Below are 25,643 nucleotides of genomic sequence, written 5' to 3' on the forward strand. Positions count from 1 at the left end.
GTCACTTATACATCTAGGATCAGATGATTGGCAACAAAAAATAACATAGTCGTGTGGCAGAGAAAAGAGGACTTTTTAAATAAATGTAACTGGATCAACTAGATATCTATATTGGAAATCATAATCTCAATTACTACCTTAGATTTGTAAGAAATTAAATTTGGGGCATATTATAGTTCTAGTTGTGAAAGTAGTAAATTTTATTTGTAAATGTGAAGGAAATCATAGGAGAACATCTTTGTGACCTTGGGGAAAACAAAGATTTTTAAACAGCATATAAAAGTATTAAACATAAAGGGGGAAAAAATGATAACTTTTCATTAAAATCAAGATCCACTAAGTAAAAAGGCAAATCGCTAAGTGGGAGCAGGTATCTGTGATACGCACTCTGACAAAGGAATTATATCCAAAACACAGAATGAATTCCTAATAATCGACAAGATAAAGAATCACAACCCAATTGGGGAAAAAATGGGCAAAGGGCTCAAGCAGGTATTTCATGAAAGAAGCTACCCAGACAGCCAATGTGAGGTGAAAAAGTCCCGGACATGATGAGTCATCTGGGAAACGCAAACTGAAGCCACAGTGAGACACCACCGCACACCCTCAGCTCTGCTAAGATGGAAAAGACTCACAGTGCCAAGGATCCAGCCACGGAAACTCTCACGTGCTGGCCGAACTGCAAACTGGAACAACCACTTTGGAAAACGACTTCACAGATCCACTAAAGAAGAACATCTGCACACTCTCTACCCAGGAATTTTACCTGTAGGAATGTACCCAGACACAGCACCTCTATTGGCCCACACACTACAATGGATAAATAAATTGTGGTAATATGTGAATAAACTACTGCTCCATGCAGCATCAGGAGTGAATCTCACAAACATAGCACAAGAATAGAAATGGGATACAAAAGAAGCAAATCCCACATGAGCCCTTTGATATAAACCTCAAAACTTGGCCAAACTAACCAATGCACTTAGGAGTCAGAACGTGGATCGCCTCTGCCAGGTGATGCCTGAGACATGATACATGGGTACTTCTGGGGTGCCAGCAGGGCTTTATTTCTTCACTTGTGGGCTGGTTACATAGGTGTTCTGACCCAAGATTAATGTATTAATATAATTCCTTATAGATGTAATACTTAAAGTTTACTTTTAAAAATAGACCAAATTATTGTGGTTTTTTAAAACATTTAACTCCAGAAAAACTAACTGTAGAAAGACTTTGTCATGTTTTATTTTATCCTACCTGGTTAATGTTATCTGGAATATTTGATATCCAGCTATAAAAGAGGCCAATCTTGAAAGACTTTGTTTTCCCGAACCACCAACACCCACCAGCAATGCATTTCCACATGATGTTCGAATTACTCGTGAGATCTGTTTTGAAATAAAATAATGTTTATTTGAAAACAGGATGCAAAATCCACATTTTCTTGCATTAAAAGGGTCCACGGTTTTGTTTCTGGACTACATTAGACTTTTTCCTTGTAATAGTATACCTCAGATTTTTAAAAATTAAAATTAAAGTGTTACATGCGGCATTAATTTATTCAACTCAAATTCTTTCCTTCTCCATCTATATCATGAAAAATAGAACTGACTTTAGTTCCTTCTATTTCAAAATTATTCTGTGCTATTTTTAGATACAATGGATACTAGATCTGCTCTTCCCAATCTACAGAAGACGTAAGAAAAGTTTAGAATTATTTGCTTATTATTCATCAGTCCAACACAATGAATCATGTAGACACCCACCTCTACAATTAATACTACCTCCTCTACCAGATCTTTGCCAAAAAACATTTTATATGTAGCAAAATTCTGTTTACTATGGACATGGGAGGTCATTTCTAGAAACAGACTTGGAGAGACAGCCTCAAGTCAATCTATGGTTGATTTCCTTGGCGAGGATAAGACTCAAATTGCTATTCAAATCTCATGCAGGTGAAGGGGGCCAAGCTATTGCTTAAAAGCCGTCTTTTGTATTATTGTCACTGATTAGGAAGAAAGTCTAGTTGGATCACTAAATCCATTTTCACTATGAAAAATAAAATTTTTTAAAATTCAAAATTTAAAGGTGGAAGATTAATAATGACACACTGGTGTGTATTAATTCTACTATTATATTTTAAAATATGCTAACCAGTTATGGCTTTGCACCTAGAACAGGTTCTCAAGGCCCTCAGATCCCCAAGACCTAGCCACAGTAGGTGCTCAATAATTACTTGTTGGATGGATGAATGTGAAAACGGCTCTAGGACATCTGGAGTTTCACCAACTTTGCAAAAGACAATAATGCAATAAAAACAGAGTTAACTGACTTCTATTTATCAAACCTACTCCATGCTGTCACTTCCCGAGGAAGATCCTTTTCCATCAACCAACTACATGTAAGTAAACAACTTCTTTCTCCAGCCCTTCAGACTTGGATCAAACTATGCCCCTTTTTGGCACTACCTCTAACGGGCTTCGGTTTTTTCACCAGTCCAGCACACCTGACTTACCCTTTCCCCTACAGTTGGTTCAGAATCTGTAAGTCAATCATGACATTGATACTTTTTAAAGCAACATCTTTTCCTCCATGGGAAATAGGATTCCCATAATGTCAACAAATAACTTAAGGAGGGTATATTTCTTCCCATGACTCTCTACCTTACTTTCTAGGAAGGTAAAACTCTGCACACCAAAGCCATCGATTTGCCCTTGAAAAATATTTGCTGTCCTACAGGTAAGTCAATATTCATTCTTTGCATTGCGGGAGAGTGAACTGATCCAACTTATATATTCACTCTACCTGATCGTATACATTTATTTTCTCAACAAGTTTCTCTATGTAATTTACTGAGCTTTTACACAATCGATTTATTCCAGTAAATAGTTAATAGTTAGAACCTTGATAAGATGAGTCATTGCATCTTTAAAAAACACCAGATCTAAAGTTGTTCCCCTAATGATTTCATTGAACTGTCTCTGGTAAAACTGGAGTTTCTCAGACAGAAAGTCAAAGGATGGTACCTACGGGTGGGGAGAGAAAAAAAAGATATATATATATATATATATATGATCTAAATATTTATTAAAGTAGCAATTGTGAAGACACACACAAGTAATTCTACGTTAGTCTACTTTTAGCTATTTTCATTGTTAGAGGCCTGAAACTTAACCGCACTAGTTGATTTCCAATACAAAATCATTCTGACGTTTCCCTTCAAGAGGCTCAGCATCTACTCTCATCCATGGTAACCCACAAGTGTAACAAAATTTATTTTAGTTTTCATTTGCTTTTTTTAATTGTTTATGGTTTTTAAAAAAGATACAGAAGTTTAATCTTATTTGTGTAGTCAAATCCACAAATCTTTGTTGTTCCAGAAGGAAATACCCACTTTCTTTGTTTTGCAAATTGCTTCTCCCCATTCAATTCTTTGATCTACAAGCACTGTGGAATTACTTTATTATGCCACCCTATTTTTTAAAACATGCCTTTGGAATCCTCTTCCAAATTTCATTAAATTTACACATTACTTTAGAAAGAATGATGTGTTGCTGTTTACTCAAGTAAACTTTTAACATTTTGATTCCTACATATTTTACAGTTGTTGTCAAATCAAATATTTTTATGTTATGTTTTCTGTCTGGTGATTGTGGGCAAGGGTTAGAAGACATTTTCTATGCAGGGTAAGATGGTAAATATCATAGGTGTAGCTGGACATACAGTGTCTGTTGCAACTATTTGACTCTGCCCTTGAAGTGCAAAAGCAACCACAGACAATATGTAAACAAATGGGTTTGCCTATGCCCCAATAAAACTTTACTTATGAACACTGAAATTGTAGTTTTTACAAGTCACATGATATTCTTCTTCTTTGGATTTTTTTCTAACCATTTTAAAATGTAAAAATCCTTCTTAGCTCATCAGTCTAACAAAAATAAAGCAGTAGTCCGGATTTGTCCCCCGCCACCGTAATCTGCCAACCCCTGATATAGAGGATAGTTACTGGAGTTTCCTGTTTATGTACACTTGGTCATCCTTCCTGAACTCATCAGTAAAAGCAGGTTTTAAATTCTCTTGGATTATGTAATTCGGCAGTCGTATCTATGAGCAATAGTATTTTGGATTTTTTTCTGATAACAGTATCTACTTTTGTCATTTTCTTGCTTTGCCCAGAACTTCCACAGCAATATTAAGTGGTGACAGTAGGCATATTTGTCTTAGTACCTGATGTGAATGAGACTGATGCTAAATTTCACTGAAGGAATTGGTACATGATGACTAAGAATCACAACACGTAAATAACTTACAAGTTACATGATGAAGAGAGAAATACCTAGTAAGATGAATGATCTGAAAACCTCTTTTAAGAGATGAAAATAAATACCAGTTCATAGATTTTGGGTACTTCAAATGCAGTGTCTTCGGGTTCATCACCAGTCGGTTCAGGTATCTCACGGAGAAAATCCACAAAGTATGGTTCGGGGAGAATACACGATGCCACATCGGAGCCAATATTTTCTTCAATTGCATGAATAAGATGTACATTAAACCACTGCTCATCTTCAGGAGTTATAAATCTGAGGGGGGAAGTAGTAGTAAGAACGCGGAAGATGAAAGCATCTTTTCTAACTGAATACTTCCCTCCTCTCCGCCTCCACCCTGGACCCTCCTCACCTCAGGACGGACAAACAGTCTGTTGTGCCTTTGGACAGGAAGGGCATAACCCCCTCCTGAGAGTGAGAGCATGAGTGGTATTACTTATAGAAAACACAGATGAACACCCCCTGGGTGAGGTCAGAGGAGTCTACAACGTGCAGTGGGAGTACAGAAGCTCTGGTCCAGGCGGGCCTGTGTCCCCTGCCTGGGCTTGTGGTTGCAGAGTGCAGGAAGGTTCTTGTCAGACTTACAGTATCACAGAGGGAAGAGAGAACAAGAAGGGGCAACACGGGACAAGGACCGGCTACCGGGGAGACGTGCCAGGCACTCTATAACTTGGTGAGACTGGCATGAGCGTCCTCTGTCACAGACGGAGAAACCGAGGCTCAGAAAGATGACTGAATTTAACTTTCGGGGGATAGCTTAACTTTAATGGGGTGGAACAAGATTGCGCCATGTAAAACCTACCCAGAACTAACAACTTTTAGGAAACGTGGGCAACAAAAATTTATTACAAAATGCTATCAACTCTCTGATGATGTGATTTATAATGATGTATTGTTGAAGTTAATACTCCGGTAAATTAGCAGAGCAATTTTCAAGGCAACCAGCAGGTGGGAAGTGTCATCAAAGCTTCAGAAGCCCCATGGCAAGTCAAGACAATGCTCCTGTACTACTTATCTGAGCAGGCAAAGCAAGAATTAAACCTCTCAGGCAGCACACTTCAACTCAAGTGCTGTAAGTACCTGTCTGCAATTACTCTATTGCACTCGTGTTTGAAAAGTGACAGGAGAACAGGAAGCGAGTCACACTCCTCAGCTTTTATGGTCAACATTCCTTGCCAAATTCTGGAAAGATCTCGAAGATTGAAGATGTAATGAAATTTAGAAGGAGTTGGCAGCATCTTCACCTAGAGAGGAAAAAAATGTAATACTCTTGATTAGTTTTCAGATAAAACTAAAAATAGAACTGCTTTTACAACTATTCTATCTCACAAATCCTATTTCAGTAAAATAGGCTGAGTAAATAAATCAAGATTAAGTTCACGTTCTTGTCACAGGCCTGACAGGAAAAAAGAGAGAAACACACACATAGAATTTAAAAGACTCTAAGCCCTTGACTATGATAGATCCAAGAATAAAGCGCTGGATGCCTCGTTCTATCATTATCAGTTGGCTCTGAATAAGTCACTTCTGCTGAGTTCTTAAGAACTATGTGGGGGTGCAGACACAACTACAAGAGGGACTCTACCTAACAAACGCAAACATTGTAACCTAGGTGTTGGTACCCTCACAGTAATCTGAAATTGTACAAAAGCGGGGGGGGAAAGAACTTTGTGAATTACGGGAATAATCATTCCTAACCACTGTTAACCTTAGTAGTTTTCATAACAGAAAACTGAACAGAGCAGGTGATTATGCAGTAAGAACAATGGATGTTCATGTTTAAGGTCAGTAATGCCTCTTCTGCAGACTGCTTTGATTACAAACCTCACTGTGTTTGGATTTCACTGTGGGGATTCAAACTCAGTCAACACTCTTCCATACCTCTGCGGATCTATAGTAAGTTGACACGCATTTCTGACATGCAGCTGTAAGTACTGTAATAGCTGCTTTTTCTGGGTTTTTGTTTATTTGAGCACACAGACTGTGCTCAGCTATACTAATTTACCTACTATTTCTACCAACTTGTAGAGAATAAGAAGGCAAAGCTGTAACAATAACACACTCTTACCCAGAGAGATGCCAGTAAAGGAATAAAGTCAGGTACTATAGGTGTCGAAAGCATTGCTGGCCATGTATAAAGATCATAATTGATATAATTAGCATCATTTTTGAAAGTGAAAACAATGATAATTCTGGTAATACAACTTCTCAGACAACTAATTCAGGAAAGTAAATGGCTTCTTCAATATCTGTTCATAAAATAAGCCCCTTCTGTATTGAAAAAGCACCCTATGGAGTCCGTAGAATAATTTTTGCAGGCTAATTCACAGTGCAAGTTAAAAGAGCAGGTACCATAGGGAGATGTTATGAAAAGAAGTGTTATTTTATCCATCACCTTTCAATTTCCCTCTTTGCTCAGTTCCACTGCCAGCTAAAATGTTCGCTTTTATCCACTAAAATAACACATATTTACATTATAAATGTGCAAAAATTCTCAAAGGGATAAGGTTATGTGAATATTGTTTTTTTTTCCTTTATAGTAAAAGACTATAGTTTTGATGGCAGCCATTGGTAACAGAAGCAGTCGTTTAAGAGACTGTAAAAATAATTCCTTCCCCCCTTCTTCTCATTATTTGTTAACTCACTTCTTCCCTTCTCTTCTAATATTTCCCTTTGCTTTCTGTCACCTTCTTTCTTTTCTCACCTGCTTGTGCTTTAAAGCCATGTAAAGTAATATAAAGTTGGGGTGCCTGACACGGTACCAATGGATTAGGAGTGCTTTGTGAAGATGGGAGGTTTAAAAAGATACAAAGAAGGCTGCTTATTTGGGGGTGGGAAGGGGAGGGAGAGTCATTCATTTTCCAATGACTGAGCATCTTCCACTGGTCTTAAGAAGAAACTATGGTAAACAGGAAATCTATATTTGCTACCACCAAGGGAGCTGCCATACTGTGAGGGAACCTGAGCATGAACAGGAAACAAATACGTTTATAAACAGGCAAATGGACAAGTATTAACAACAAAAGCCACAGTTAAAAAAAAAATAAAGCAGGGTCAGGAGACAGAGAAGGTCAGGGACAGGGGCGTGGGCAGTTATGCTAGAGGACATTCTGGGAAAGTCCCTCTGAAGATAAGAATGGCAAGAAGGAGCCAAACCAAGTCTAACAGCCCAGCAGTGTGGAGAGCCTAGTGAGTTAAAGGGCCCGAGAGAAGAGGAGGGCTGCTTGCTGGGACGGGGCAGAATGACAGAGGGGAGGGAAGGCAGGGGGAGGCTCAGGTTGGGTTTGCTATAAGTGTACCTGGAATCTACTGACAGTTTTATGAAGGAGTAATGACCTTTGGTTTACTTTTTTAAAATATCATTCTAGGACTGTTAAGAGCAGACTCCAGGAGGCCAAGAAGGAAGAAAGGAGGCTGGTCGGGAAGTCACTGCATGGTCCAAAGGACCAGTGACAGGCGCACACGCCAGGCAGCCGCAGCGGGCGGCGAGGAGTGCTCGGCCTTGGGATTATTTTGATGGTAAGGTCACTGAAACTCACTCGCGGACTATATACAGGTGATGAGAAAGACAATCAAGGATGGGGCCCTTTTTTTTTGTTTTTTTAGCTTGAGAAGCCGGATAATTGGGTGTTGCTATTAACCAAGATGCAAAAGCCTAAAGGAGGATCATAGTTAAGAATATTAAGAGTTCTGTTTGGACATGTTAACTTTGAGATGAATATTAAACATCAAAACAGTGATGTTCATTACGCAGTTAGAAATTAGTCTGGAGCCAGGCAGAGAGGCCTGGGATGAAGGTATTGATTTTGAAGTTGTCAGCATAGAGATGGTATTGAAAGCCTGGAAGCTGGATGAGACCACCTAGGGAAAGAATGTAGTTAGAGAAGAGATCCCAGACTCAAGACCAGGTGCATTCCAGTATCCAGAGGAGGGAGAGAAGAGGGAAACTTTTAAAAGGTAGCCAGTGAGATAGGAGAAAAACCTGTCTGCCGGGGTGTGAGGAGCATGAGGAGACTCTGCAGCCAAGTGAAGAAAGTGTTCAGAGGGATCATATGGGTCAAAAGCTGCTAAAAAAAAAAAAAAAAAGAAAGAAAGAAAGAAAGAAAATCATGTATGAGGAACAATTTGTAATTTGGCAAGATTGAGGTCTTTGGTGACCTTGAGAGCAATGGAAATGAAAGATTGTGCAAAATGGGCTAAAGAGGGAAAGAAAGAGGAAATAGAGCCAGTAAACATTCAGATAAAAGAAACTTCCATGGAGAAACACCTGCAAGGGCAAAACTTTTCAGAAAACTATGTACATAAGCACATTAAATCGAACAGCAGCATACTGGAAAACAGATGGATCTTACCATAGAAAATTATCTCAGATGCTCAGACCTTAACATTCATTTTTCAGGTTTTTTAAAGAGGCAGAACAGCATGTGCAAAGACCCTCCCATAAAGCGCAGTGCCCCCACAAGGGACTGATTGCTAGAGGTGGCTGTGTGGAAGAGCATGGCGTAAGAAGCACCCCCTCCTCTTTGGTGGACTCTGTTATCTAAACTTCCCCTAGTCCACCCAGGAATCCGAAAGGCTGGCAAACTGCAGATTTCCCAGGAGGCAAGTGCCACCCACATGTGTGCAGAGAGAACTATGACAACTACTCCTCATCTCCTTTACCACCTTCTGACAAACACATCAACCTATTTTCATCTCAGACCTACACTAATTGCCTTCTCATGAGTACTACCTACGTCACCCAGTGATGGCTACCAGGCTCACTGAGCTTTATTCAGGGCGCTGACTTGTATGTTAGAATCTAGGCTATTTTGTTATGAACACTTCCACCCATTTACCAGCTCCACTCCACCTTGGACAGGCACACAGGTCAGACTTCCAGTTCTAGTTCGCAGAGAAGATCTCGAAGTCCATGTGTTAAGAGCATTGGACATAGTCCAGTGGAGGGAGACAGATGATACAAAGAGTTAAAATCAGAGTAACAGGTGGAAAAGCAGCGTGCTTATTTCAGCAAAATTCTTCTTTATATTGGATGTTGTGTGTGCTTTACCGCACTATCTCATACATATGGAAAGCGTCATTTAGTCAGAATATTTGGTCCCTGGAAGGAAAAGGTGTCATAAACCTATCTGAGCACCTAATTTATCTCTTCTAAAAACCACCACCACATAGGATGTTATGATAACTTAATGATCCATGAGGTGAAAACTAGGGCGGAATAATAGTTGACAGTTTTTTTTATTATTGACAACAAACCGTTTTGTACCTTAGTCCATTGCCACAGCACTCTGCCTACTGAGACTAAATTCGAAATCATGTCGCACACTTCAGGTTTGAACTTTCTACAGGGATCAAAGTATCCACAGCCAATAACTCCTGAAAGATAAGCAAGATTGAAGGGATAAGCTAACTAAAAGATTCCAAAGTACATGTTTATCCCAGTGACTAAATCACTACAAGACTAGCCAAGCTGGGTGTTTCTTCAGAATTTCTTTCAAGGGATCAGCTAAGACTGGGAGTCAGCAGTGGGCCTAGCCAAGCCTAGTATGCAGGGAGAGGCATTTCACGTGTATTGCCTCATTTGATGCCCCCAGCACCCTCTGGGACAGTATGAGATAGATGCTGTGATTACTATTATTATCCCCATTCTAATGCCAGCTCAGTAACTTGCTCAAGGTCGCACAGCTTGGGCACCAGCAAATCTGAGATGTGAACCCAGGCGGCCTGGCTCCAAAGTCTATAAATCCCCATTCACTCTGAAGTGTATGAGAGCTGGAAAAGAGTTCAGCAACTACCCCCTCATCTTACGAAGAAGGAGACCAAGCCCAAACATGAAGCCACTTGTTCAAGGTCACGTGAATTGGTTGTTGACAGAGCTGGAATCAGGACCTACATCTCCCAACTTCCCATCAGTCACTGCCCTGGCCTAGGCGAAACACGTACCATTCCCAGGGAACACCCAGCCCAGTGACAGCCCAGCCGTCATAATCACCCCCAGGAAGGACTGTGTTACATGTTACTTCAAACTTCAACTACTCTTGAAGTTTCAAAATGTCTTCGATGTAGATTACATAAAGAGATTACCCTAGTTCACTGCAGTGAGAATGCGGGTTGAATAACGCATTCAGTTCTGAGCACGGCGGTGTCGGAGGAACGTGAATCTGAGTACCTGCTTAGAGGTGAGCAGCTCAGGAGGAGGAAGCAGATTAAGGGAACTGGGGTTCGTTCACATTGACTGAAGAATTGCCTTGGGGAAACCTGAAATTGCCCTCCCAAGCCATGGCTGGTTGTGCAGGATTCCTGTAAGGCCCTTTTGTGTCCTGAAATCCTATACGCTAGACTTCTACCTCCTTGTGGGACAAATGTGTTATAAAAAGCATAAGATCCAGATCAGAAAGTGGGGATGAGCACCATACTGTGCCTCACCCAACTGGGCAATTATGTCACCTCTTCGAGTCTCAGGTTCTGATTGGTTGGCTGGTTTTCCACTTCAGTTTAAATATACCAATCACAACGTACTCACCCTTATTATGAAACTAATGTAGGACCTTCACATGAAAGCTATAACCCAGTTACAACCTAAGAATAGGGAGAAGGGGGAAAGGGAGGGGAGGGAGGGGAGAGGTAAGTGGAGGGAGGGGTTACACCTGCGGTGCATCTTACAAGGGTATAGGTGAATCCTAGTAAATGTGGAATGTAAAGGTCTTAGCTAAATAACTAAGAAGATGCTATGAAAGCTATGCTAACTAGTGTGATGAAAATGTGTCAAACGATCTATGAACCAAGTGTATGGTGCCCCATGATCATATTAATGTACACAGCTATGATTTAATAAAAATTAAAAAAAGAAGAAAAAAATTAAAAAATAAATATACCAATCATATTGAAGAGTATGTCAAATAGCTTACCACATAAGCAAACGCCCATGCACAGACCACCACACTGAGAAGCATAGCACTGCTTGGTACCATAGAAGCCCCTGTTTCTTTATCCTTGTTCATAGCCCCACCCTTCCTCCAGAGGTAGCCACCACTCCAATCTGATGACAATCAGTAACTTGCTTTTCTTCATAGCTTCCCCACTTAGGTTTTTGAGCTTTAACTTTAACTTTTGGAAACTAAACTAATGGAATTGGCCAGGTGCAGTGGCTCATGTGTGTAATCCTAGCACTCTGGGAGACCAAGGTAGGTGGATCAACTGAGCTCAGAAATTAGAGACCAGCCTGAGCTAGAATGAGAGATCCTGTCTCTACAAATAGTTGGGCATTGTGGCAGGTGCCTGTAGTCCCAGCTACTTGGGAGGCTAAGGCAAGAGGATCACTTGGGCCCAAGAGTTTGAGGTTGCTGTGAGCTGTGATACCACAACATTCTACTGAGGGAGACAAAGTGAGACTCTGTCTCAAACAAACAAAAGTTTATAGAATCACATATTTTTTCTGTGATTTGCTTCTCATGTTCATTATATTTCTGGGCTTCCTCCACGGTGAAGCATGCAGCTGTGTTCACTCATTTTCACTGCCACATACCATTGTGTGTCTGTGCCACAATTTATTTATCCAGTTTTACTGGCAAGAAATATTTGGGTTATTTCAAGTTTTTGCTATCATGAAAACTGTACTATGAACATTCCTGTATAAGTCTACTGGTATGCATGTGCAAAATCCACTACAGATGAATTGAGGACCAAAATACGGAAAGCAAAACTATGCAATATTTATGAGAAAATATGCAAGAATATCTGTATGATATCTGAGTAGGAAAGGACTTTTTAAGTGAGACTCAGAAAGCGCAAACCATTAAAGAAAAAAATGGTAATTTGGAATAAGCCAAGAAGTGGAATTGTACAGGATGTGTACATGTTCTCCCTTTGTGGTGATAATACCAAATTATTATCCCAAGAGTTTGTGGCAACTTGCACCCCACACCAGCGAGGGGTGAGAGAGTCCCACTTGGTTTACATTCTCACCAATGCTCGATTTTGTCAAAAATTTTTATTTTTGCAAATCTAGTAGGTATAGAATGGTATTTCCTTGGTGTCATTAACTTGTATTTTCCTGAATACTAGTGATGTTTACCATCTGCACATTTGTCTATTGGCCATTTACTTTCCTCTTTTTAAAGTGCCTTGGGTTTTGCCCATTTTTTTATATTGGGTTGTTTGCTTTTCTCTGATTCATAGGATTTCTTCAAATATTCAGAATATCAATTTTTATCACTATTACATGTGTTGAAACTTTTTTTCCACTGTAGGGCTTGTCATTTCATTCTTTTTTTTTTTTGTAGAGACAGAGTCTCACTGTACTGCCCTCGGGTAGAGTGCCGTGGCGTCACACGGCTCACAGCAACCTTTAACTCTTGGGCTTATGCGATTCTCTTGCCTCAGCCTCCCGAGTAGCTGGGACTACAGGCGCCCGCCACAACGCCCGGCTATTTTTTGGTTGCAGTTTGGCCGGGTCTGGGTCCGAACCCGCCACCCTCGGCATATGGGGCCGGCGCCCTACTCACTGAGCCACAGGCGCCGCCCCATTTCATTCTTTTAATGTTCTCTTTTAAATGAAGTTTTTAATTTTTTTTTTTTTTTTTTAGTAGAGATAGAGTCTCACTTAATTGCCCTTGGTTGAGGGCTGTGGCATCACACAGCTCACAGCAACCTCCAACTCCTGGGTTTAGGCGATTCTCTTGCCTCAGCCTCCCAAGTAGCTGGGACTACAGGCGCCCGCCACAACGCCCAGCTATTTTTTTGTTGCAGTTTGGCCAGGGCCAGGTTTGAACCCACCACCCTCAGTATATGAGGCAGGCACCCTACCCACAGAGCCACAGGTGCCGCCTGAAGTTTTTAATTTTAATTTAGTTAAATTTAACATTTTTTTTCATGCTCCCTTAGTCTCATTTAAGAAGTCCTTTCCTACTCAGGGTCACTCAGATATTTCCCTGTGTTTTCTTCCAACTATTTTATACCCTTGTCTATCCTTCTGCAATTGATTTTGTGTTTGCTGTGAGGTAGGAGTCCAATTTCAATTATTTTCCCAGAAAAATTACTAAATATTCCAGTACCACTTATTGAAAGTCCACCCTTCCCCTTCTGTTTTACAACATTTGGATCTGTCTCTTGAGTATGTCCCTAAGTTTTGATGGTACAGTTTATGTGAGCCTAAATTTGGTGTCAAGAATCACTATTTTCATTAACATATCAGGGTGCTGCATTCAACCTGGTACCTTTGTGCTGTCATTCATTAGACCAAATTTCTCTGATTAACCATGTCAAGAAAACTAGAACACAAAGATCCCTTATCTCCAATGCTAACTCTCGATGAGCCTATTTCTAATATTCCTAAGTCTTTGAATGGGTTGTAAACATGAGTCATCTTAGTATTTAGTCCCTCTTTCCTGGTGTTTATCTCTCCATTTCAAATATTTATCCTCTCCTTTAGACACAGCCTTTTTAATCTTTTAAAGTTTTGCAAGGTTTACATGTCGTACAATAAAAAAGTCAAACATTAAGAATATTCATACCAAAAATTTTGTCTATTGAAGTATTTGAAGGCAAGGTACAATTAAACACAGTAAACTGTCTTTTTAAACGTTGTGGAATATCATTCCGACCACCTCCAGGGTGGATCATGGCTGCTATGAGCTGCACATCAACAATAGTGGTGAAGTCTCCAGGCTTATCCAAACTGTACATTCCTTCCATTTCCATCATCTGTCGCACAATCTCATTAGTTATCTGAAATTTTACACAGCAATATTTTTGTGATATATCACCATCATATTCCTCCATAGCTTCTATAAAATAGTACAGAAGAGATTAGAAGAAAACGTTCAACTCTTATTAATGAGGTATTTGTAAATGTCAACGATCACTTTTCAACTTAAATGATGCCACACAGGAACTCTAAATCATAAGTTAAAGTGTCTCGTGCAAGTTCAATGTGCCCTTCACCACACTGATAAAGCTAATTTCCAAATACATGTGGATAGGTTAGTTACGAGATAGTTGGCCTTTTTAGTCTCTTAAAGAGTTTTGCATGGTTTACATGTAGTTCACAATCAGTCTGTCAGGAAATCAGGTTGCCTCTATCTTCAAACTATATCCCAAATCCAAGGACTAGTCATCACCTCCCCCACTAGCGCCTGGTGCCGGCCACCCCCGTCTATCTTCTTTGTCATTACAGATGGCTCCTTGTGGCCTCCCTGGGTCACTTCCCAAGCCACTCTTTAGCCCCTCATCCCCTAGTAACTAGTCTCCAAGGTTCCATCCTCAGCCCTTTTCTCTTCTCATTAATCCAAAGATGCGAACTCAGTCCTGTACTCTCAAGGATCTCAAATCTGTAAACCTAGCTTCAGTTTCCCTTCTAAGCTCCACACTTACCCATCCAAGTTCCTACTGAGCATCTCAAAGTGGATGGCACACAAGCACCTCAAATATGACAATTGTTTATTCAACAAACATTTAACCAATGATTGCTGTATGCCAAGCTCCCTTATAGCGTAGACACAATTTCCTGTCTTCACAGAGCAATACATTCTCTAGTGGTGAGACTGAATGTACTCACGTATTAACATATGTAAATAAAATGGCATAGTGTTAGTCTTTGGAGAAAATAAAGCAGAGAAAGAAAACAGGAGATGTTCAGGGGTGTAAGTGACTATGGAAAGCAGGGGAGGCTTTACCTCGCATGACGTATAAGCCAAGATCTGATGGAGATGGGAAAACAAACCCATCAGGTAGATATGGAGGGGAAGAGCAGTTGAGGCGGAGGAAACAGCTAATGCAGAGGTGCTGAGTAAACATCATACCCAGCACCTGCAAAGATAAGAAAATGTGATTGGAGCAGAGTCTTGGGGACATCAAATCAAGCAGCGTAGAATCTTTGGGCTGTGGTAAGGATTTTGGTGTTTATATTCTAGAAGTCTCATTGGAGGATGGCGAGCAGAGGAATGAGTCCTGGTCTGACTCACGTTTTAATTGGTTGCTGATCTGAGAACAGGCAACAGATCAGAGAGGAGCGAGGGAAACGGGGAGGCCACGAGGATCCATCTGTAATGACCAAGTAGACAGACGGTGGTGGCCGGCCCCAGGCGCTAGTGGGGGAGGTGATGACTACTCGTTGGATTTTGGATATAGTTTGAAGATAGAGACAACCTGATTTCCTGACAGACTAATTTGTGTAGTTGTTACTTCCTGAGATGGGGAAGATTCTTGGGGCAGCAGGCCACAGACATACGTTTGAAATCCAACTGCATATGCCCATTGGGGTAAATAAGTTTGAAATTCAGGAGCTTTCCAGCTTCTGGAAGATAGGGAGAACCAGATCAAAACACGCTTCCACTCTCCCGCCTCCTGGGAACTGCTGAGATCTGTGTGCCTTAGACTAGAGAAGGGCCACGTGGAACTGTGCAGAGATTCCTCTCAGGATGGGGCTGAGCTGAGGTGCTGCTGCTGTCTGAGGTGAACCTGGATGTACAGCAGGAGGGGACGGTGCTGGTAGACACAAAGTGGACAGTGTCAGTGAGACAGCGTATGCTGGGGGGTTGGAGATCCCACCAGGAACACGCAGAATCCTGGAGATATCAGTGAGGTCCTCTAATGGAGGGTGACTCAAGTTGATAAATGACCACGTCCAGGATCATGGTGCGCGGCTGAGTTACATAAATAAATAGGTTGGTGGGGGGTGGGGGGATTTTTGGTTTTCTTTTTTTTTTTTGGAGACAGAATCTCACTCTGTCACCCTGGGTAGAGCGCCATGGAGTTACAGCTCACAGCAACCTCAAATTCCTGGGCTCAAGTGATTTTCCTGTCTCAGCCTCCCAGTAGCTGGGACTAGAGGCGCCTGCCATAGCATCCAGCTAGTTTTTCTATTTTTAGCAGAGATGGGGTCTTGTTCCTGCTCAGGATGGTCTCAGCTCAGGCAATCCACCCACCTCAGCCTCCCAGAGTGCTAGGAGTATAGGTGTGAGCCACCACACCAGACTTGTTTTCTGTTTAACAATTGGGTATTTCTCAGAGACAGTAAGAAGTTAGAACAAGCATGAAACCCTGGGGAAAAGGAGAAGCGAGGAGCCAGAAAGGACATGAAAGTCAAGCAGCCAGAGAGCAGAATCTATGCAGGGATTACAAGAAGGAGGAATGTCAGCTATCATATAACAGAGAAGGCAAAAAAGACTGAGAATTGCTACCAGACTTAAAATACACCTAAAAATACGAACTATCATCTACATGAGAAATTATAGCCGTACCTGGTCTCCCCACTCATTAATAACAGGCATATTAATATCATCAATAAATACAGTCATTTTCCTTCCTCCTGGTGGCCCATAGGTGCTTCCCATTCGCTTATCCACGTAGCTTTCAATTGTTCTCTAGAGGAAAGGACACGGTTTGTCTCACGCATTAGATTTTGATCCAGATTTCTAAAAGTCATGAGCATTTTCTCAGAGTAGAATATAATTTACTTGTGTACTTAGTAAACATAAATATATGATTAACATGTATTGTTTGATGCGTAATAAACATTATGGAATAATGTTAATTACAATTTACATTAAAATAGATACACTCCAAAGTTCTGCCTCAGTCTCAATGTTAGGACAAAATGTTTGGAATTGGCTTCAACCTCAGCCTTAGGAGGGCTAAATACCCAAACGCCCACTCCAGTACCATTTCTGTTGAATATAAAACATTTTTATATTTTATATGCATACACATTTTGTTGTAGTCACCACTTAAAATTTAAATGTTTCTTACTAGTAAATGAGGGATTTTACCTGAAACATCATTGGTTCTGTGGCAGACGAAAAGTTTAGACTTTTGGATAACTGTATTTCAGGATCGTATTTTTTCAAATAAGCCTTCACCATTACAGTTTTTGCAGTTCCCTGTTCTCCTATGAGCAAAACAGCCTGCAACCACAGGGTCCTCGCGTCAAAAAGTGCTACAGTGCGTTCAGGTTCAAATTTCTTATGGTTCTACTGGCTATTCTTGTGTTCTATAAATTAATACAACTAATGTTAACAACTTTTTAAAATTACTCCTACATCAAAATAAATCCCAGTGGAATTAAAGATTTCAATGTAAATGTATGCTATAAACGTCATAGCAGATAACATGGCGGAACATTCACGTGGCCGTGGGAATGTGAAAGAGGCTCTGTGAGCAGACACTTTCCTTAGCGAGCTGGCAGTCAGCAGTTCAGGGGACACTGAGTTTGAATGTATCCCAGAACCTGAGGTTCGTTTACCAAAATGTTTCCCTCAAAGGACACTACTTCCTCGCCCTGGTGTTGGAATTTAATTTTTCTATCTGTAGTGCGTGAAAAGGGATGTGTTTCTTGCATAGTTTGTGATCATCTAATAAACTATCGATTGAACTTACTTTATGTTGTTTTGCAATAGTGTCTATCAAAAAATTTGTTCTAACATTGTCAACATTTGGAACCAAGATCGATGAGTATTCTGGAATACTGTCGGTTGGATAAAAATACGGCTGAAGTTTCTTATTCCAGTGCTCCCAATCACCTACACAAGTAAAATTTCATCTTAATAAAATGGCATTCTTTAAAAGTTACTTCAGAATACAAAAGGCAAGTATTATAAACAACCAATAGAATCATATAAACATTTAAAACAGTTTCCTAAAACAGGTAAATGTCTCTGCTTATCTAATGTTTGTGGCATTTAATAATTTAAATTTGTTCTGCCTTTTTATAAAGTCATCTTTTAAATTGCTAAATAAGATATATATATATATATAGGGAAACCTGTCCTGAAATGAAATTAGAATCAGCTGGTGGTAAAACCAACGATGTGATGGGTATCTGGGTATCTATTTAGTAGGAAAGCCAACACATCAATTGAAAAGATGTGAAAGATCCAAAAAGGGCTAAGTGATTACTAGATATAGGATGTTTGCCATGAGAAAGTGGGAAAACAAATCTGGCCCCCAAAGTGTAATGCAATGTAATAGAATGCCCAGACTTCTGACTTAATATAACTACTAATTTACTAATTGATATTGCTGTTATAATAATTCTTATTACTACATTTCATCTGTTATAAGAAAAAATTTTTTACATTTTGTCCTTCCCATGCTCTACAACTGATATTGGCTCGGCAAATTTGGTCAGAGCTATTCTTCTTGTTGCCATTTAAATTGAATTACTTTCATTATTGAGTTTAACTACCATTTTACAAGTTTTCAAAAAGACAAGTACTCACTATGATACAGAATTCTACCAAAAAAGTTACTGTGTACACAGAATTCATGGAGAGAGAGCATACATTTGATATTAGCAAACCAGATTTCATCATTGGAGTAATAACCTCAATTTCATATTTTCTTGCAAAACAAGCAAGTTACATGGTCACTGTATGTTTAACTTTGAAGAAATCGTCAAACTATTTTCCAAAATGGCTGCATCATTTGTTGCAAATGAGAGTTCCAGGTGGTCCATATATATCCTCACCAATATTTGATATTATTAATTTTTCTAATTCTAGCCATTCTAGTTGGTGTGCGATGATGTCCTGTGTGGTTTTAATTCACGTTTCCCTGAAGATCAATGATGAATATCTTTTCATGTGTTTCTTTACCTTTCATATATCTTATTTGATAAAGTATCAATTGAAATTTTTTGCCCACTTTAAAATTTGAGTTGGTTTTCTACTGATTGTTATTGAATTATAAGAATTCTTTACGGATTTTGAATACATTTTAATCATATATATATTTTTCAAATATTTCTTTCCAATCCATGGCTAGATTTTTCATTTTCTTAATAGTGACTTTTTTTTTTTTTTTTTTTTTGGAGGCAGAGTCTCACTTTATCACCCTTGGTAGAGTGCTATGGCATCACAGCTCACAGCAACCTCAAATTCTTGGGCTTAAGCAATTCTCTCACCTCAGCCACCTACTCTCACAAGTAGCTGGGACTACAGGTGCCCGCCATAATGCCCAGTTATCTTTGTTGCAGTTGTCATTGCTGTTTAGCTGGCCCGGGCCGAATTCGAACCTGACACCCTTGGTGTATGTGGCTGGTGCCACAACCACTGTGCCACAGGCGCCAACCCCTTATAGTGACTTTTAAATAGCAGAAGATTTAAATTTTGATGGAGTCCAGTTTATCGACTTTTTTCTTTTATGGCTTAGGCTTTTTTAATACTAAGAAATCTTTATTTAATCCCATGACACAATATTCTTTTTTTCTGACAGAATTTTCATAGTTTTAGCTCTTCTGTTAAGGTATATGATCTATTTTGAGTTCATTTTTGTGAAGAGTATAAGGTAAAAATCAAGGTTTGGGGTTTTCTTTAACACTTGGATATTCTACCACTGCTGGCTGAAAAGACAATGCTTTTTCAAATTAATTACGTTGATATCTTTGTCAAAGATCAACTGATCATATATGTGGGGGTCTATTTCTGGACTCTAAGCTATTCCATTGATCTACATGTCTATCCTCCATGTCTATTACACCAATACCTCATTGTATTGATTACTATAGCTTTATCATAAGCCTAGCAATCAGGTCATATGAACGCTCTAACTTTGTGTTTTAAAATTAATTTGCACAAAAAGAAATATCCACCGTCACCCTCTACCTCTATCCCCTTTCCTTACTTTACTTCTCTTTACAAAATGTATTGCTTTATCTCTTACGTTGATAAGTTGCTGTATTGTCTGTATCCCCGCACTGTCAGCCCTGTGAGAAAGAAGGGGCTTTGTAGACTTAAAAAAAAAAAAATTAATTTGCACAATGTTAGGGTGTATGTATGGTGTCTCTTGGGTGTAGGACACAGTTATAAGAGGGACTCTACCTAACAAATGCAAACTTTGTAACCGATTTCATTGTACCCTTAAATTAACCTGAAATTTAACAAAAAAATCATTTGGTTATTATAAATTCCTTCATGTTTCCATATAAATTTTAGAATTTCTCTCTAAACTCAGAAAAAAAAAGCCCCCTGAGATATTTTTCACCATTATTGCACTGAATCTATAGATGAATTTGGAAAGAGATAACATCTTAATGCTCCTGAGTCATGTGATCCACAAACATGATTTATCAGTCCCCTTATTTAGGGCTTCTTTAATTTCTTTTAGCATAGTTTTTTAGTTTTGGTATACAGATCTCACATGTATCCCTAAGTTTAAAATTTCAGTTTCCAACTGCTTGTTGTGAGCATATAGAAATACAATTTATTATAAAATACAGTCCTTTTATTCTGTGACCTTGCTAAACCCATTTCCTAGTTCTAATAACTTTTTTTTCAAAGGTTCCAAGATTGGTCATATCATCTGTGAATAAAAAGAGCTTGATTTGTTCTTTTTTAATTTGTATTTGATTCCTGTCCCCTTTCCCCCCACCTTTTTGCGCCACCTGGAACCTGTAGTACAAGCATCAAACAGAAGTGACCTTGAACACAGGAGAGAAGGACATCCTTATCTTCTTCTGATCCTGGGCAGGAATCATTCAGCCTTCATCATTCAGTATGATGTTAACCATAGGTTTTTTGTAGATGTTCTTTATCAGAGTGATAAAGTTTCTATTCCAAGTTTCATCACAAAATGGTGTTAAATGTTGCCACGTACTTTTTCTTCATCTTTTCATTACAGATGACTGTATGGTTTGGGGGATTTTAGTCCAATAGCATAACTTATATTGATCAGTTCTTGTACATAACTCCAACCTTCCATTCCCAGAGTAAAAGCCCACTTGGACTTAATGTTAGCCTTTTTATACACTATTGTCTTTGATTTGCTAAAAAAAAAAATTTTTTTTTTTTTTTTTTGAGACAGAGTCTCACTATGTGCCCTCGGTAGAGTGCCGTGGCTTCACAGCTCACAGCAACCTCCAACTCTTGGGCCCAAGAGATTCTCTCGCCTCAGCCTCCCAGGGAGCTGGGACTACAGGCGCCCACCACAATGCCTGGGTATTTTCTTGTTGCAGTTGTCATTGCTGTTTAGCAGGCCCAGGCCAGGCTTGAATCCGCCAGCCTCGGCGCATGTGGCTGGCACCATAACCACGGTGCTATGGGCACGGAGCTTTCTAGTGCTTTTCTATTTTATGCTTTATTGATATCTGTTTTGATCAGTGTTATTTCTCTTTTATCATTGCTTTGGGTTGAATTTGTTCTTCTTTTTTCTAACTCATTAATGAAGATGTTGAGGTCATTGTTTTGGATCTTTTCTTCTTTTCTAATATAGACATGAGATGCTATTGAAAATTGTTTCATGCCCTGAATGTCTTGGAAAACATTTTCTATGTTCTTGAAAAAAGCGTATATTCTGCTGTTTGGGGGTGGCACATTCTATAACTGTGGATTGGGTAAAATACATTGATAGCATTGTTAAAATATTTTATACACTTAGTAATCTGTCTTCTGACAGACAGTTCTGACAGCTTTACTATAATTACGGACTTCTCTGTTTCTGCTGTTCTTTGACACTTCCTCTCTGTGCAGATTCCTCCTGTCTGGTGCTCTGCCATGCAAATTCTAGTCATCTTGGCCTCCCCAGAAGCAATCTCTGCCTGCTAATTTTGGTGGCAGGTTTTTCCCTCCCTTGAGATGCTGCCAAGAACTGCCTGCACACAGTAAGGTACAGTCATCTAGTGTCATTTCCCTCAGTGATTTCGGTCCTGTGCTGCCTATTGTCCGACATCTGAAAAACCTTATTTCATATATTTTGTCCAGTTTTATAGCTTTCTAATGTACAAAATTAAACCCATTTTGTCTAATTTTAAATCTAATAATGAGGTCTTCTCCAAAGATGTTGACATCCATGCAAAATAATAATACCAAACGTGGATGGGTGGAGGATGAGCTATGGAAGGACAGAGTGGAAGCCAGTGCAGGAGGTCTGGTGCAGGTACATCAGAGTCCTATGCAACCAGGAAACAATGTGTTGGTCCACTGCATGGGCACAAAGGCTCAGAAAAATACATTTCATCAAAAGTAGTTATTTAGAGTGGTAAGACTGGATGCCTGCAATCTATCAATATTTTAGTTCACAAACCATTTTAGGACCCACATGACAAAGGAATGTGAGTCTAGAATGTTGACATTTCCATTAAAAACAAGAAAACACCATCATCTAAACTTACACAACCAGTAAAAGCCACTTGGAAGAAAATGGCAGAAACATCAGTTTCTTTCAAGAAACCCTCTTTCAAGAAATGTAGCAATGCATACTTTTGATGGCACGGAAGGAGGTAATTCTTTATTGGCATTATTATTGGGTACCATCTCAATCCCCTAACCAGGGCTTTATCATGGTTGGAAAACTGCTGCTGATGGATCTGCACTCTCCGAGTAACGTAGGGCCTGGCCTCTCAGTAAGGACAACATGCTTGAGGGGAGGAAATCTGCACCTTCCAACATGATGCAACTCTGAATTGTTTAGAAGGCAGCTCCGTGGAGGACCTTGGCTCCAGATTCTAAGAGAATCCATATCTCGATCTAATGATTTATTTAACTGTTACACATTTGAGTTAGAGTTCCCTTTTGTCTTCTCAAGCTTTTAGCAGCAGCTAATTACATGCTGTAGAATTATTCGTTATTCTGATTAAAGGCGGTCAGCTGAAAACGTTCACTTATTTCAGTCCCTTCAGAGAGGTTCTTTCAAACACTTTCACTTAATCTTCATTTTCAGTATGATTCTCCCACCCTCAAAGATGCTTGCTGTCCCCCACGTCCAGGAAACCTTCTCTTTTACATGCTCCGAACAGTAACTCTTCAGTCTTTGCCAGAGTGGGGTAGGTGCCCTATTTAGCAGCAGGAGGTCTCTCCTTAAACAATCTTACAACCAGCTCCACCTCTGCCCCAGCTTCCACTTCCTGAGCCCTTTGAAGGTTCTGTGTGATGGACCCTGAGTTGCCTCTCAACTCTTCCCACTGCCAGTTTAGGACTTACCTTTGCTCAGTGTGCTAACTCAGCTGTACTCCCCTTTCTGCGCTCTTGCTTTCAAACTTTTGTTATTGCTGTCCACTCTTCACTCTATTTATCCTTTTGAGTTTACTCATTCAAACAACATCAAAAAATAAAAATAAAAAAAACCTTTACTGCTTTAGTGATCTCTGAGATTTAGAAGAATTGGGACCAGGGCTCTGGATAAAAGCACCAATTTCAAAAGCTCAGGTGACCTGAGCCCTGTCATACACTGACGGCTGGGGGCTAAGGTAACAGCACCGGACCTTGAGGAGTCTGCTAGGTGTAAGTAGGAACTCATCTGCTTGGTTTATTTCTACTCATTCTGGCATTTCCAACAGGGAAGTTGTGAGACTAATCTATTACACACCTATGGCCACAATGTGCACCAAGGAGAATCTGTGTTCTCTGTGCTTCTACCTTTCTTCAAGCAGTACAAAGTAGATGATATAGGAGGTGCTGTTAACTTATTTATGCCAGATTTTATTTACTGAGGTCTCTCCAAAAAGAGGACAAGTCAGAAGTATCCATACCCATTTCTGGAATTAGCTAATATGCAAATCTCGACTTTTTAAAAAAAACATATGCCCAGGGCGGCACCCTTAGCTCAGTGGGTAGGGTGCTGGCCACACACACTGAGGCTGATGGGTTTAAGCCTGGCCCGGGCCTGCTAAACAACAATGACAACTGCAACAAAAAAAAATAGCTGAGCATTGTGGCGGGCACCTGTAGTCCCAGCTACTGGAAAGCTGAGGCAGGAGAATCACTTGGGCCCAAGAGTTAGAGGTTGCTGTGAGCTGTGATGCCACAGCACTCTACCCAGGGCGACAGCTTGAGACTCTGTCTCAAAAAAATAAATAAAATGCCCCTTTAAAATGATACTAAACTTTTTTCTCCCCCATAAAAAAAGTTTATCAAAGTTCATATTTTTTCCCATTGAATAAAAAGTCATTTCATTGATAGTATAATTTAATGTACTTACCATAATCAGTAACAAAAAATTCATACATGGTTTGATTGGTGCCTTTGGGTATTTCTGGTAAGTCTAACTTGCTTTCATGATTGCGTAAAAAGTTTTCAAGTTTTTCTCTGTTTTCCAGTTCCAGAGGGGCTCCTAAACTCCACATTATGGCGAATACAAATAATTTATGAAGATGGTCGACACATGAAATACCACCTTCTTCTTTGGAGGGAATTAAACCTTCCAGAAGATTGAGAGACTGAAAATTGTTTAAAATAAAATAAGTTTTTAAATTTAAATTTTTTAAATAAAAAGTTTTAAATGATAAAATGAAGAGGAAGGATAAAGAGAAGAAAACAGATAAATCTCAAGGTATACAGACAAGAGCATTTAGATTCTTCTAGGCCACCCTGTTTTAGACAGGCTGTGGGATCTAGCAGAAGGGAAGGTGAACTAGGGATCTGGCCAACTCACACCACTGACCTTTCTGAGTCTCAAGTTCCTAACCAGAGAAGCAAAAGACCTAGATTAGGTATTTGTTAAAGTAGCTTCTGGTTCTAAAGTTTTATTATCCAAATTTTCCAGATGAAATATTCAATTTCTTTGTAACATTTTGTAAAATTTAGCAAACCGTGTCCCCCAGGGCCAGCCACCTCATCGGTAAATAAAACTGTAGTAGAACACAGTCACCCTCATTCATTTAGGCATGGTCTCTAGCTTGCTCTTGTGTTACAACAGCAAAGTTGAGTGGTGGAGACAGAAATTTGTACAAAGCCATTTAAAATATTTACTATCTGGCTCTTTAAGAAAAACTGTGCCAACTCCATACAGCATCAGAAAGAAACGCATAGCATACTGTAGTAAGACATTCTCAGTCTTCCAAAACAAAATTATTTTAAAATAAAATTTTCTCTTAAGCATTTTTAAATAATTACTAAATGATGTGTTGATTTGGGCTATTTCTAACCTACCTGCCCTCGCTGCCTGACTTCACTCAGAATCAAAGTACCAGAATGGGCAGCCGGGCATGGTGGCTCACGCCTGCAATCCTAGCCCTCTGGGAGGCTAAGGCAGGCTTAGCTCAGTAGTTTGAAATCAGCCTGAGCAAGAGCAAGACCCCTGTTTCTCTTAAAAATAGAAAAACGAGCAGGGTATTGTGGCAGGCACCTAAACACCAGAATTGGGAGAACCCTTAAAATTCTACTAAGTTCTGTTTTTTTGTTTTTGTTTTCTTCCAAAGTTGAGTAAGGAAAATAGTGGGCCGGGGGGGGGGGGGGGAATGCTATAAATTACTTCTCAGAGACTTTTTGTTTAAAAGTTTTCCCTATCTGATATATGCTAAATTTACAAAGCCAAGACTGCCATCCAAGTTTTCCTAATTGTCACAAGCTCTTTTTCATACGTTCCTGGCAAACTACTAGCTTTATGTATTAA

The 25,643-nt window shown here is 39.7% G+C and overlaps 1 protein-coding gene across 1 annotated transcript in view; it reads right to left on the reverse strand.

Moving 5' to 3' along the window:
- Window positions 1–25,643, reverse strand: part of DNAH8 (dynein axonemal heavy chain 8) — a 319,171-nt gene that overhangs the window by 115,267 nt on the left and 178,261 nt on the right. The window contains exons 54-63 of the mRNA XM_053603542.1: window positions 24,231–24,468; window positions 17,697–17,839; window positions 17,090–17,224; window positions 16,562–16,684; window positions 13,835–14,048; window positions 9,589–9,698; window positions 5,403–5,566; window positions 4,385–4,577; window positions 2,901–3,023; window positions 1,255–1,385 (exon numbers count right to left, since the gene is read on the reverse strand). Of these exons, the coding sequence (XP_053459517.1) occupies window positions 1,255–1,385; window positions 2,901–3,023; window positions 4,385–4,577; window positions 5,403–5,566; window positions 9,589–9,698; window positions 13,835–14,048; window positions 16,562–16,684; window positions 17,090–17,224; window positions 17,697–17,839; window positions 24,231–24,468 (1,574 nt within the window). The remainder of the gene's footprint in view (window positions 1–1,254; window positions 1,386–2,900; window positions 3,024–4,384; window positions 4,578–5,402; window positions 5,567–9,588; window positions 9,699–13,834; window positions 14,049–16,561; window positions 16,685–17,089; window positions 17,225–17,696; window positions 17,840–24,230; window positions 24,469–25,643) is intronic.

Source organism: Nycticebus coucang, chromosome 9, assembly GCF_027406575.1.
Source record: "Nycticebus coucang isolate mNycCou1 chromosome 9, mNycCou1.pri, whole genome shotgun sequence".
NCBI classification, from domain to species: domain Eukaryota; kingdom Metazoa; phylum Chordata; class Mammalia; order Primates; family Lorisidae; genus Nycticebus; species Nycticebus coucang.